Raw genomic sequence first — 13,949 nt, 5'->3', positions numbered from 1 at the left:
ATTTAAATGCAGTTATCTGGATTGTGGTGATCTGTGTGGTTTTGGCTATCATCGGATCCTTAAGGATGCCATGCTTGTGATGGTCTATTTCATATAGCATAAAGCCTAGTTGTCATCCCAGTAGGAGCTGCTGAGTGAGGTTCTCCTACGGAAGGTAACTGAGTTAGACCATTGCAAAATAAGTTGGCAAGAAAATGCACAAAAAGTTAAAGGAAATTAACCTTCTGCTAGGAACTGTCTCTGGGAGGAGATTGTCAATTGATTTTTGGGCCTAGATGAAAAACAGAGAGACTGAAAATAGCCAAAAGCCCAGACTGAAATCACCTCCAAAGCAGAAAAGTGCTGTAACACTGGGCTACTTGGTGTTTTGTAGCAAGAGGAAACAGGGGTTCACCAACAGCACCCCTCTCTCGTCGAGGTATAGTTTTGAGTACAATTAAAACCATTCCCAAGCCTTCAGGTGTATTTATGTTGTCTCATGCCTGTATACTGGCAAATCCTGGTGCTATTGCATGTAAATATGTAGATGTTTCTCTACAGTGAGGTCTAGGAAAGAGTGTAAAGAATATATGTGGAGTTTAGGGGAAAATAAAAAATAAAATTAAGAGGTATAAATGTGTCTTTCCTTCTGATTTTGTGATTTATATGCATCAATTCTCTGTTCATGCTCAGTCTCCAGGACAGAGGTAAGCTATCCATTACCAAGGTCTCTGGATTTCAGAGATATTAGCACATTCCTCGGGCATATAGCTTGACTTTCCTGCAAGTCATCTCAGTAATTTGACATTTATTTGTAGCATGCAAGAAGAAGAAGAACAGATCACTGTTAATATTAAAATGTCACAGGTTCAGAATGCTTTCTTTAGACCTGAATAAAGTGTTTATCTTTGGTTACAGTGGATCAGCGTACCTTTTGCAATGTCCCATCCTGCAGTGACAGACATCGGGCTCACGGCTGTGCACCAGGTGCACCAAGCACCTTGGCTTGGATCTATCAACTCACTTGACATTTACACATGGCTGGACAATTTCCTTTTACTGGTAAGTGATGGCTTATATGAAGGAATGAAGCATTTAAGCACTCACGCTGTGGTACTATGACAGCTGAAAATAATAGACAGTCTAGTTAGGAGCTTCCAGCAAACTGAAAACTTTTACCCTCTTGACTCCTGCTCAATATTTCTGCACATTTGAATGATTTCAATGAAATATCAGTAGAATTCTGTAGCACAGCTGTCAAAGTCAGCATTGCCAGGAATGCAATTTAAATATCATCAGGCTGAAAGAGTTGAGTTATGCTAAAATTAATTAAAAGTGTGCAGCTAATACTTAACCGATGTCATTGTTGGCAGAGGAATTTATACATTGCAGAAGGCAATAAATATGTTATACAAATGATTAAATATGCCTTAGGTATAGGTGATGTAGAAAAAGCTTTGCAGAGATGAATGGATGAATTCATATATGCACACATGCCAGAATGAACTGAAGGCTTTCATTATTTAATACCTATGTATTACACATGGGATTGGTGGTTATTAAGTATTTTCCATTAGAAGCTCTAGCAACACATGCTAACATTTTCCATTCTCAGTGTTCCCTGAGCAGCTCTACACTGTTTTTATTATCACATTGTACTTTGGGATTCTTTTCTCTGTTTTGAGTTTGGTTTTTTAAATAGTCTTAACCAAAAAAACTTCAGAGTTTTCTGATAATTGTGCTATTAAAATATATTGGTTTACCCAGCTTAAAATTTTTAGAGATTCTCAGAGAGCCAAAGTATGATACTGGTTCAAGTGGCTGTATTCTGTCTGGTGAACCGGAAGGTTTTGTCTCTGTTGATGACCAAAGGAAAGCTCTGATGTTGCCAAATTGTGACACACTTTCTCTTCATCTTGCTTGTTTCATTGTAGCTCAAGAAATTTACACATGCTTGGAAAGCTTTGTTAAAGAAATGATAGTACCGCTGCAAAGGAAAACAGTCATAAATAGCAAGTCAAAATCATAGTTGTCTGTAAAATATTCATTTGGTCCCCGTGTGTGCATGAAACATATATGAAACACCTATATACACACTATTTGGTCCAACTGCCTTCTGCCTCATTTAGTGTGTTGAACTGGGCTGTGCACATTTAGCGAGCAATTTGCTTTGCTTTCTTTCCATGCTGTTTAGTAACAGTCAGTGATTTAGTTAGTGCAAACTACTCAAATCCTGCTCTCAAGACAGAATTGTTAGTACTTGTTTTTTCAACCTTTGATAATATTCTTTTGTGTCATATTTTGCAGACATCATTTTGAGTCCAATCAGGATCTTCACTGTTAAATACCCCCAAAAAATAGAAAACGGTTGCCACTGTAAAAGAAACCTTCATTTTACTGCTTTGTCTTTAATTTCTATTGCCTTCTTTAGATGGCCACAAGCATTCATAAACAAAGATAAAATCTTGCTTTCAATTCCTATCAGAATCTAATCTATGTTGGGGGGGTGTTGGTTGTTTGGGGGGTACTGGAGGCCAAATTCATCAAATATAAAATATGACAATAGTATATTATAACCTTTCATAAGGCTTTATTAAGTAGTTGCACGGCTTACAATACTTGGGGATTACATAGACTATGTAAGTGCAAAGTGTTGCTAATTGTACAAAGTAATAACTTGTCTGAAAGAATGAGATTTAAGTGGACTTAGAAAGGTTTGACATTACTTGTGGGAATGAAAATTACAGCTATTACTGGCTGACTGATACTCAATAAATAAATGAAAGACATGCAACACAGCATTCAGCATTCAAGTGATGCTTCTACGTGCTCTCTGTATGGTGATAGCAAAAAAATCCAGTTAGCCCCCAATGACGGGATGCTGCCCATTGTGTTTGCAGACATTAGGAGGAATCCCATGGCAAGCATACTTCCAGAGAGTTCTCTCATCATCTTCTGCCACATATGCTCAAGTTCTGTCATTTCTGGCTGCTTTTGGCTGTCTTGTGATGGCACTTCCTGCAGTACTCATTGGTGCAATTGGAGCATCTACAGGTAAATAATTAAAAATGAATACTACAATAAATGTGTGAAAACACTACAATGCTTATGTTAAATATAATCTAGCCAGATGACACCATTAATAAACCTATGATTTCTTCAACAGGAGAGTACATTCAAAAATAATATTATAGAATATTCCTCCCAGGGAAAATTGCTTCTATCCCAGTGGTTGAGATTAACAAATTTTGCACATTCTAGATATCTACCAATATAATGTTTCTATTGAATGTTTGAGTTAGATTCTGGTACTTTTATTGGTCCTAACAATAATAATGAGGAGCAGCTGAAGGAACTGGGGTTGTTTAGCCTGGAGAGGAGGAGATTCAGGAGGGACCTTATTGCTCTCTACAACTACCTGAAAGGAGGCTGTAGTGAGGTGGGGGTCAGTCTTTTCTCCCAAGTAACAAGCAATAAGACAAGAGGAAATGGCCTCAAGTTGCACCAGGGGATGTTTAGACTGGATATTAGGAAAAATTTCTTCACCAAAAGGGCTTTCAAGCATTGGAACAGGCTGCCCAGGGAAATGGTGGAGTCACCATCCCTGGAGGTATTTAAAAGCCCTGTACACATGGCACTTAGGGACATGGTTTACAGGTGGACTTGGCAGTGCTGGGTTTACGGCTAGACTCGATGATCTTAAAGGTCTTTTCCAACCAAAATTATTCTAAATGATTCTATAATTTATTAGGAATTTCTTATCCTGACCAAAGCATCCTTGTCAAGGTCTTTGTCACAGTGAGAGTGAACCCCATCACAGTGACCATGTAGCTAAAATAGAAATGCTCTGTTAGAACTGTTTAACATGTAGGTTCGAGCTCGGAGTCTGTAATCCAAGAGAATAAACACATCACAAACAAACATAGATCCCAGACTTGTTTTATTGAGGAAAATTATATTAAGAGCAATGAAGAGTATTTATATTAAACTTACTTCTGGATAACCACAGGCTGTGGTCAGACTTAGCTTAGAGAGAAAGAAAAATGCCAAGCAGAATTAAATCTACCTAACAGAAACCTGTGGGTCACTGCCTCTCTGAAATCCTGTCGGTCTGGCCCTAGTAACAGTTTGGTCATTGAATGTGAATGAAAATGTGGCAATATAAATAGCTCACTACAGTCAAGAGATGCTGTAGCTGATGACTATTAATGTTACTAACAACACAACGGTGTCCGTATTGCAGCCTGGAATGAGACAGAGTACGGTGTCCCTGACCCCATGACTAAAAAAGAAGCAGATATGATTTTACCCATCGTGTTACAATACCTTTGCCCAGTCTATATCTCGTTCTTTGGCCTTGGTGCTGTATCTGCTGCCGTGATGTCATCCGCTGACTCTTCAATTTTATCAGCAAGTTCTATGTTTGCTCGAAACATTTACCAGCTTTCCTTTCGGCAAAATGTGAGTTTGCATGTTCATTTTTACTTTTAGAGAAAATTTTATGTGAGATCTTAACTAGGTGATGCATAGACTGCAATTTTGTAATGAAACACCTCTTTCATGTTTCTGCCTATGACTAGAAAAAGTATAGCATTTCATTCCTAACAGTATATAGAAAAAATTGAAAGTTGTAAAAATATTTATGGTTGTGACTGAAGACAGAGGTGAAAAAGTTAGCTCAGGGGAAGCAGCTTTCAAGAGTTCTCATGGCACTGCAGCTTCTCCAAACAGCTCCTAATTATTGCTGCAACCATAAATTTTACTTAAATCCTTACAAACATCTTTCTGAATTATTGATTTATCAGGAAACCTTATGACAACAGAAAGGGCTAGTGAGTTGGAGTTTTTCTTAGGAAATGGAGAAGAAATTCTGATGCCGACAGTTTGTAACCATTAGGTCATACTGTGCTTAACACTCTGGAGTTGATTTTTTCTTTGACACATTATCATACTTTCCCTTACGCTTCACAGATTAATGACTTTGAGAACGGCAACCGTAACCCTTGGGGTTTTTTCTGTGCACTTGAGATAGAGATAGAAACAGAGATAGAGATATTCATTTGTAAATATTATTGAATAGTCATGCAAAATTGCCTTTTACAACGCAGTACTTTATATCAACTAGGTGCATAAATGTAAGCATACATACATTGCTGTGAAAAAACATCTAACACTGCCCTTTTTTTGCAGGCTTCAGACAGGGAAATTGTGTGGGTCATGAGAATCACTGTTTTTCTGTTTGGAGCATCAGCAACAGCAATGGCACTGCTAGCTTCGTCAGTGTACGGCCTGTGGTACCTCAGTTCTGACCTTGTTTATATCATCATATTCCCTCAGCTCCTGTGTGTTTTATTTATTAAAGGAACCAACACCTATGGTGCCATTGCAGGATATTTATTTGGCCTTGTTCTCAGAATAACCGGAGGGGAACCATATCTCTACCTTCAGCCCTTGATCTACTATCCTGGCTGCTATCCAGATGAGAATAATATCTATATCCAACGATTCCCATTTAAAACACTTGCTATGCTTACCTCCTTCTTTACTAACATTATAGTCTCCTACTTAGCCAAATACTTATTTGAGAGTGGGACTTTGCCACCAAAGCTGGACTTCCTTGATGCTGTTGTTGCCAGGTACAGTAGAGAACACATGGACAAAGCAACTCTTGTAAAAAGTGACAACATTGTGTTAAACGAACTTGCACCTGTGAATCCACGGCACAGCCTAACTTTGAGCTCAACTTTCACAAACAAGGAAGCCTTCAATTATGTTGATTCGAGTCCAGAGCTGTCCAACACTGAAGATAATTAAAAAATCTGGCAGCCACAGGCAAAACAACGTGAACTAAGATATTCTACAAAGAATAGTAAGAGACATTTTATCAGAAGAAAAGCAAGAAGTGGGCATAAAATGCCACTGCACAATTCTTTAAGTTGTTTCTAGGAGCAGGAGCATCCCATGGGAGGAACTCTTTCCTGTTATTATCTAACATGTTGGATTAGATCATAGAGTGTTTACCAAAAGATACACTCAGATCCCATTCTTTCCACCCAGAACCATATACTGTGTAACTAAAAAAATATTTACTATTGAAAATATATGTAGCAGGAAAAGTGCAACAATTATTTAGCTAGGACATCATATGAAGAAATTATAATACAGCCACTCTGAAATACTATCAGTCAACATTTTATTGGCATTAAGTGAAAATATATTGTCACAGCTATAAGTGATTTATTACTAAAGACCTAGTTGCTTGAGCGAAGACAGATAAATAACTTCCTTGGGGTTTTGGTCTGTTGTTTTTTTCCTCATAAGAAAATTCAAATAATACAAATCTAGTATTCCATTATTTGTATAAGACAGCAAAATGTGCAAATAGTAATAAATTCCTTATTGAAGTGCTAAACATCGTATGTTAATTTAGACAGTTAAAATGAAGTCACCAGTTTAAAATGATGTTATACCTAATGCAAGATGACCTGAAGCAAAGTATGTTACTATAGGTGTCCTTTTTTTCCTGTGGTTAGTGGCTGCCACCAATGGAGGATAAAAAAATATTTGAAGCAATAATTGGAGTTGAAACTCAGCTTGTGAAAAATGACAGAACTCTTATGAACTAAATAGAACTTGTCAATGTTGAGAAAAGAAGCCTTATCTTGACTTTTCATCAGAATGAACACTGAGCAAAGCAGTCTGACACCATGGAACTGCAGCAATGGAGCATTATTAAAAAGTAAGGGGAGTCAAGAAAGCCTGAAAAAAAAAGATGAGAGGGTTTTCCATGGGGAAAATTTCCATTTTTCACTTAATAGAAAAATGTAATCTCAAAGATATCATAAAGTCTTTTGGGTTGGTCTTGCTGGAATTACTCTGGAAAGTGTAGATTTTCCATGAAAAATCACATTTTCTCAAAAATTTGATTTCCCATGGGAAAACCAGGCTTGTGGACAGCTTTCCACATCTGTGTCTACCTCCAAAATCAATAGCAGCTTGGAGGGGAACTGAAAGGGAAGTCAAACCCACAAGTGTAGTGAAAGGCACAGCAGTGTCTTCCGCTACCTTCTGGCCTCCTTCACTAACAGCTGTGCTCCTGGGCCAGCACGGTGACTCTGCGGAGCACCAGCAGTGGCCAGGCATGGATGAGACTTCACACATGAACGGAAACACTGGCCAGAAGTGGCAAAGCAGGGAGATGAGGCCTCTTCTGACTTTGCCCTGGCCAGCAGGGAACACGCAATGTTGTTTCCATTTGCCCATGGCTGAGACAATTGTGTCTGTCCCCATTGGTATGTGCCTTTCACAGTGGGAGATCTAATAGCCAGATTTCTGTACAATTAAGAGTTATGCTCCAATAATTCTTTTTACTATCTACACATGACACAAAATGTTCAACTGAAATCCAGATATCCTCCTGTCGCTGGTCACTGGTGAAATTTCTTCATTAACATTCACAGCGCAAGGAGCTATCCTGGAAGATAGATTTAAGAATAGGTTTTGCTGCTAAAGGAAGAAGCCATCAACCTGTGTATTCAATGTTGACATAAACTTCCACAAGGTTGAATCTTTAGATATGTTTTTGCTCCTTTTGTGGAGTTTTAACAGCATATATATATTTTATACATAGAGAAAATTAATTTTAGATATGTTGATTTTTTTCTTCATATACTGCATTTAAAAATAACACTGCATCTCAGTTCTGAATATGCATTGTGAACTGCAGTGCTACTGTGCTGACAAATATTGAGTGTGCTCTGGGTGGAGGAGATCAAAATCAGGTTCTGCACTAAAACCCAGAAGAGCCAATATAGCAAAGCAATGAAAAATTCCTGTGGGGTAAGTGAACAAGCTGCTGATGAAATTCAGGGTGCTGAGGATCTCACAAACTGGACAAGAGCCCAGTTATATTAATTCCCCCATGAACCATGGAAAAAAGAAGGGGAAAGACATTGTATGCAAGAAAGAGAAGGGAGAACAAAGACACTGCTGAATTATTATCCATTTCTGGCCCAAATCCACTAGCCTGAATCCCTTCTTATGAGAAAATACCAAGCCACAATTTTGCCTGCCTACATAGCCAATGCCTTATGCTGCAGTTCCAAATTAAGTTAGAGGATCCTATTCTACAGACATCTGTAGGTCTTCCTAAAAAATTTTCTCTTACCTCAATTTTGTCTAGGAATTGCTAGAATTTTGCTATGAGAAGCTGAATAGTGGCCAGATGCTTTGAATACAGCAGCATTTCTGTATTTCAAAATACCCAATAGTGGAAGGAGAAGGAAAGGAGAAGGGAATTCAGCTGGAATCGTTTAAGAAATTTTGACTGAAAAATAAAAATCTTTCTTTTTCCCTTGTATTCCCTTGTTGCCATAAATCTTTTAAAATGTTCAAAATAAAAAGTTAAGTGAGAAAATAAAATGTATTAGTCCAAAAATTTCAAGCCAGATGCTTTCAGTATTGTCATAATATTTTATACAGTTTATCCTATCAAATCTTTTTGGGAAATTGCTGTGATTTTACAAATTATTCCTGTTTAGATGGAACTATGCATTCTCTGGCAGAAAATGGTTCCACCAGTTTTCCAGTCCTCTCTGTGGGAACTGAAATGTTATAGCACTTTTCCATGTAGCACACCATGGAAGCTTTATCATGCAAAGGAGAGAAGTGACACCGAAGACTGTTCATCATGTGACCATAACTCTGCTTTCCGCATACGAAATCTGTGTGTGTGTCTTTGCATGAGTCCAACGATGCCTGCTGTGGTTGCAGCGGTGGGCTGCGTAGTGGAGAGGACAACTCCAAAAGCCAAACTAAACAGCCCTGTACAAAGTCTGTTTACAAGTTCTGTTGCCTTAGTTCAGCTGTCCTATGATTAAATTTTTACAAAGCTGTTCATATAGCCAAAGGCCATAGCTATGATTGATAGCTGGATATGGGGCGGGGGGGGGGGGGGGGGGGGGGGGAGGCGGGGAGAATTTCGACAAAATACAACCAAATTAATTCCACAAGCGAAATGCCAACAGGACATGATTCTTCAAGTTGACTTTATTTTCATGGGAATCATCACATGCTCCTTCTCCACTTTTGCAATTTGTAGACAGTAGTACTGTGCAGTAAATTGGATCTATAACCGGTGAAGCAAACAGCTCATTTTCAGACACTGAGGTTATTGTTTCTGAGCCTACAATTTCTAGGCAAAGTATTCATATCTTGAGCATACATTTTACTTTCATATTCTCAACACTTGTGAATAACACCCGACAGGGTTTTTTACCTCCTTTGCATGAGATGTGTTCATAAAATCAAGGTTAATAACATAGCTGACATGTCAAAAAAAGTTACAATTTAATCTATATTTGTCCATATGGGATGGTATATGTATTATAAATAAAACGTACTTTTGTGAACCTGAATTGAATGTAAACATTAAGTGGATCAAATTAAGTAAATGTCAGATTTAGTCTTTTATTTTCATATAGTACAACAATTTAGTATTTCAAATATAAGTAACATAGGAAAAAACCTGTGATTAATTTTTCCGTCTGCCCTTCAAGCATATTTGATCGAGTCCCATGTGCAGTTAGACAGTAATTTGTTGTAAGTCTGCTATTAATCAGGGCAGTATTTGTGGCTGTTGTAAAAAAAAAAAGTATATTTTTGTCTGTGTCAGAAATGTTATATTAAGATTATACTTAACAAAGCAGATAGGAAGCATAATATAGATATATATGTTTTAACTTCATTTGTATTGTATTCAATAGTGCCCATGCAATTCAGGAAAATACTGTCTAGTTTTGGGTCTGTTTTGTCCATCTATTAAAAATAAAGACATTTATTTTATTATCACTCAGCATCACCTGAAGTTTTGTGTCATGGGCACAGCCCCGCAGAGGTGGAGTGGCCCCAACAGAGAGAGAGCTGGCCCTCACCAGGAGAATCAGCAGGTCCACCGTGGCTACAGCCCTGCCCCAAAACCTGGCTCCCATGTTGGAGACAGACTTCTCATTTCAGTCATCTCTTCCTTGTCCTCACAGCCACAAAGAAGAGCAGAGGCCCCTGAGCTCCAGGGGAATGTACATCCAGTGGGAACCTTCCTGCAGACCCCTTGCCAGGGACCTTTCTCTTGGGGTTTCATCCTGGAACAGGGGCTGTAGTTTGAGCTGCAGAGTTCGCAAGGAGCACAAAATATGCTAACAGAGCAGGAATGCACGTGCCTAGAGACTGCAGCTGGGTTCCACCTTTAGTGTGAGCAGAATGTTGCAAGGGTTTGTTAGCTTTTCCCTTTGTAGTGGGACATAAAGTCACCCTGGGCATTGCATGTGTTATAAATACAATTATTTAGAAATCAAAATTTTAGCTGACGGAAAACTAAATCTGTGCTTTTATCCTCCTATTAAGAGTTTGATATAATATCTATTGAAGTCAAAGGAAAGACACAAATGGGTGGCTATCCAAATGCTATAATAATGATGCATGCCAAATATAGAATGTATTTATCTGCCAGATGATTTGCAAAAATATGTAGGCAATACTGTCTACTCATGGACAGGGGAAATAAGGCACACTGGCTTGTGTTCCAGAACACCAAGGTGCTCACTCATGGAGCACAGGCTGGGATTTTCAAAAAATGTCAAATTGCACAGATATTTCCTTAAGGCCACAACACTCTGGTCTCTTTTGCAATTTAGGAGTTTGATCCCAACCCGCACACTTAAAAAACTGAAGAATGTTTTAAGGTAAAAGCTCTTATATTTTAGAATCTTGGAATTATTTAGGTTGGAAAAGACCTTTAAGATCATCAAGTCTAACTGTAAACCCAGCACTGCTATATCCACCATTAAACCATGCTTCTAAGCATCACATCTATGCATTTTTTTAAACACTTCCAGGGACAGTGATTCCACCACCTCCCTGAGCAGCCTGTTCCAATGCTTGACTACCCTTTCAGTGAAGAAGATTCTCCTAATATCTAATCTAACCACCCCTGACACCACTGGAGGACATTCCATATTGTCTTGTTTCCTGTTAATTGGGAGAAGAGACCAACCCCCACCTTGCTACAGCCTCCTTTCAGGTAGCTGTAGAGAGCAATAAGATCCTCCCCGAGTCTCCTCTTCTCCAGTCTAAACAACCCCAGTTCCCCCAGCCGCTCCTCATAAGCCTTTTGCTCCAGGACCTTCACCAGCTTTGTTGCCCTTCTCTGGGCACGCTCCAGTACCTCAATGTCTTTCTTGCACTGAGGGGCCCAAACCTGAACACAGGATTTGAGGTTCGACCTCACCAGTGCCAAATACAGGGGGATGATCACTGCCCTGGTCCTGCTGGCCACACTGTTTGGGATACAAGCCAGGATCCTGTTGGCCTTCTTGGCCACCTCAACACACTGCTGGCTCATGTTCAGCCAGCTGTCAACCAGCACCCCCAGGTCCTTTGCCACCAGGCAGCTTTCCACCCTCCTGCTTCCCCAAGCCTGTAGCAGTGCATGGGGCTGCTGTGACCCAAGGGCAGGACCAAGCAAATGGCCTTGTTCAGCCTCATACAATTGGCCTTAACTCATTGATCCAGCCTGTCCATATTGCTCTGCAGAGCCTGCTTGCCCTCCGGCAGATCAGCATTCCCACACAGCTTGGTGTCATCTGCCAACTTACTGAGGGTACACTTGATCCCCTCATCCAGATCATTGATAAAGATAAACAGAACACCACCAGTGACAGGCTGCCAGCTGGATTTAACTGCATTCACTGCCACTCTTTGGGCTTACCCCTCCATTCAGCCTTTCATCTGGCATGGAGTACCCCCACCCAAGCCACGAGCAGCCAGTTTCTCCAGGACAATGCAGGGGGGACGACAGAGTCAAAGTCTTCACTAAAGCCTACATAGACACCTTCCGTAGCCTTTCCCTCAGCCATTAAGCTGGTCACCTTGTCATAGAAGGAGATCAGGTTAGTCAAGCAGGACCTGTGTTTCATAAACCCATGATGGCTGGGCCTGACCCCCAGCTGTCCTGTACGTGCCATGTGATGGCACTCAGGATGATCTGCTCCATAACCTTCCCCAGCACCAAGATCAGGCTGACAGGTCTGTAGATCCCCAGATCCTCCTTCCTGCCCTTCTTGCAGATGGGCATCACACTGGCTAACCCGCAGTCAGCTGGGACCTCCCCAGTTAGCCAGGGCTGCTGATAAATGATGGCAAGAATCTTGTAATTTGTATCTTAGAATGAAAGCAAGTCTGTAATCCTGCAGATTCAAAATAGCAAGAAGCATTAACTAAGGGTGTGCTGATGATTCCTGAGGAAGCATTATCAATTGTTTTACCACATGACATCGTAGGTAAAATGACACATGCAGGCCAGTTGTGGTCAAAACAGCAGAAAAACCCTACTTAGGAGATTCTATTTAGGAATCACTTGAAATGTTTTTGTTTTTTTTTAACAACAATCATGTCTTTTTTTGTGAAGAAGAATTTAGGGATTTTTTTGCCATATTTTTCTGTCAAATTCACAAGCAGGATAGTGGGTGTGAAAACAAATATTGGAGGAATAAATGGGTGGAGAAAGAAGCTAAGGTCTTTCATGTAAGAATTTTTAGTCAATATTGAATACTGAATAGCAAACCAATCACCACTGCAGCCACGCAAGGACTGATCTAGGTGAGTGCCATGCAATTACATGACATAGATGAAGCCTCCTTCTCTTTAAACTGCATTTAGTTGCCAAGAGAAGTTTAAAATCCACAAAAAGGACTGAAAAAGCCACAAATACTGAGTAGTTTTCCACTTGAAAAAAGTTAACCTGGGTAGACCTACATGCCATGAAAACTTGCCATCTGGCTTGCCAGACTGCAACTGGAAAGTTTGGAGAACAATTACACCAAGCTTGGGAGACACTTCAAAGAGGTTTAAAGAAGGCCATGTTAATACTTGAAAAATGCCCAGAATTGTTCTCAGACCATTAAGGTGGTCTCCAGCCCACTTTTGGTTCAAGCCAAGCATCACTCTCCCAAACGGTCACCCAGGCACAGTTTGGGGGCTGGACTGCTCCAAGGGCTGCAGAGCACCTTTCCCAACAGGAGCTTTGCAAGCAGCCTTCCCTTTGAAAACTGGCAGAGGTTGCAATCGTAGCCTCATGCCAAATAGGTTCAGTGCCCATCGACATACCTGAGCACCTTCAATTTAGTGGTGAGGATACAGCCTCAGAGATAAACAAAGCTATTCTCTACTCCTGACCTGGCCTTTTGGGCTTCCTTTGGGGCCAAAGGAGAGAAGCTGACATGTATAAAACATGACTAATCTCACCCTAATGCATATGTTACTGTGAAATGGGTCACACTATAGATAAACCCATAAAGATGTTTAAACACTGGTGAGATGGGACCCCACCTTTCTCCTGCTCCTTAACAAAGAGGTTGAAGCCATGAATATGATCACACCAAACAAACAGATGAGGAATTAGTCGTAGGAGGGGACTTCGGGGCATTTAACCTTTACAAAGTGTTCACAGAAAGAGCGCGGTCCTCAGGGGAGGGTTTGCACCTGATTGTCTGGAGCACTGACCTTCTGCAACCAAGACTACAAAAACATAAAGGAAAACATCAACCTAGGCTGCAAGGATGTGTTGTGACTGGGAGAGACACATGCTATCTCTGCAACTGGTGTTAATAAATAATAGGTGAAAAACAATGTAAATGAGACTGTAGCCCAGAATAAGGCTATGCTAGAGAATAAGGTAATGGACAGCAGGAGAAAAAAAGAAAGTACTTCTGTAAGTGAAAGAATTGATCAGGCTGGCTAAATTTGATTTAGGAAACATTGTGAAATCAGAGGAATTGATGAAGTTGTTTGTGGACTAATGCAGGAAACCTGGGTAATGAGGTGGAAGAACTAGAACTACCGAAGCAGGATGGGAAAACCTCTCATACAGAGTAGAGGAAAGATGATAGAATAGCTCACAAGATGGAAAAGAATTT

The 13,949-nt window shown here is 40.0% G+C and overlaps 1 protein-coding gene across 1 annotated transcript in view; it reads left to right on the top strand.

Annotated features, from left to right (window-relative positions):
• SLC5A7 (solute carrier family 5 member 7) overlaps positions 1–8,931 on the top strand; it is a 28,175-nt gene extending 19,244 nt beyond the window's left edge. The window contains exons 6-9 of the mRNA XM_055703248.1: positions 898–1,041; positions 2,880–3,033; positions 4,223–4,440; positions 5,170–8,931. Of these exons, the coding sequence (XP_055559223.1) occupies positions 898–1,041; positions 2,880–3,033; positions 4,223–4,440; positions 5,170–5,793 (1,140 nt within the window). The 3' untranslated portion in view covers positions 5,794–8,931. The remainder of the gene's footprint in view (positions 1–897; positions 1,042–2,879; positions 3,034–4,222; positions 4,441–5,169) is intronic.
• The last annotated feature ends 5,018 nt before the right edge of the window (positions 8,932–13,949 follow it).

The sequence above is a fragment of the Falco cherrug genome, chromosome 2, assembly GCF_023634085.1.
Source record: "Falco cherrug isolate bFalChe1 chromosome 2, bFalChe1.pri, whole genome shotgun sequence".
Lineage (NCBI taxonomy): Eukaryota > Metazoa > Chordata > Aves > Falconiformes > Falconidae > Falco > Falco cherrug.
The sequence above is the reverse complement of the archived record's forward strand: the minus strand, read 5'-3'. Positions and strand labels throughout refer to the sequence as shown.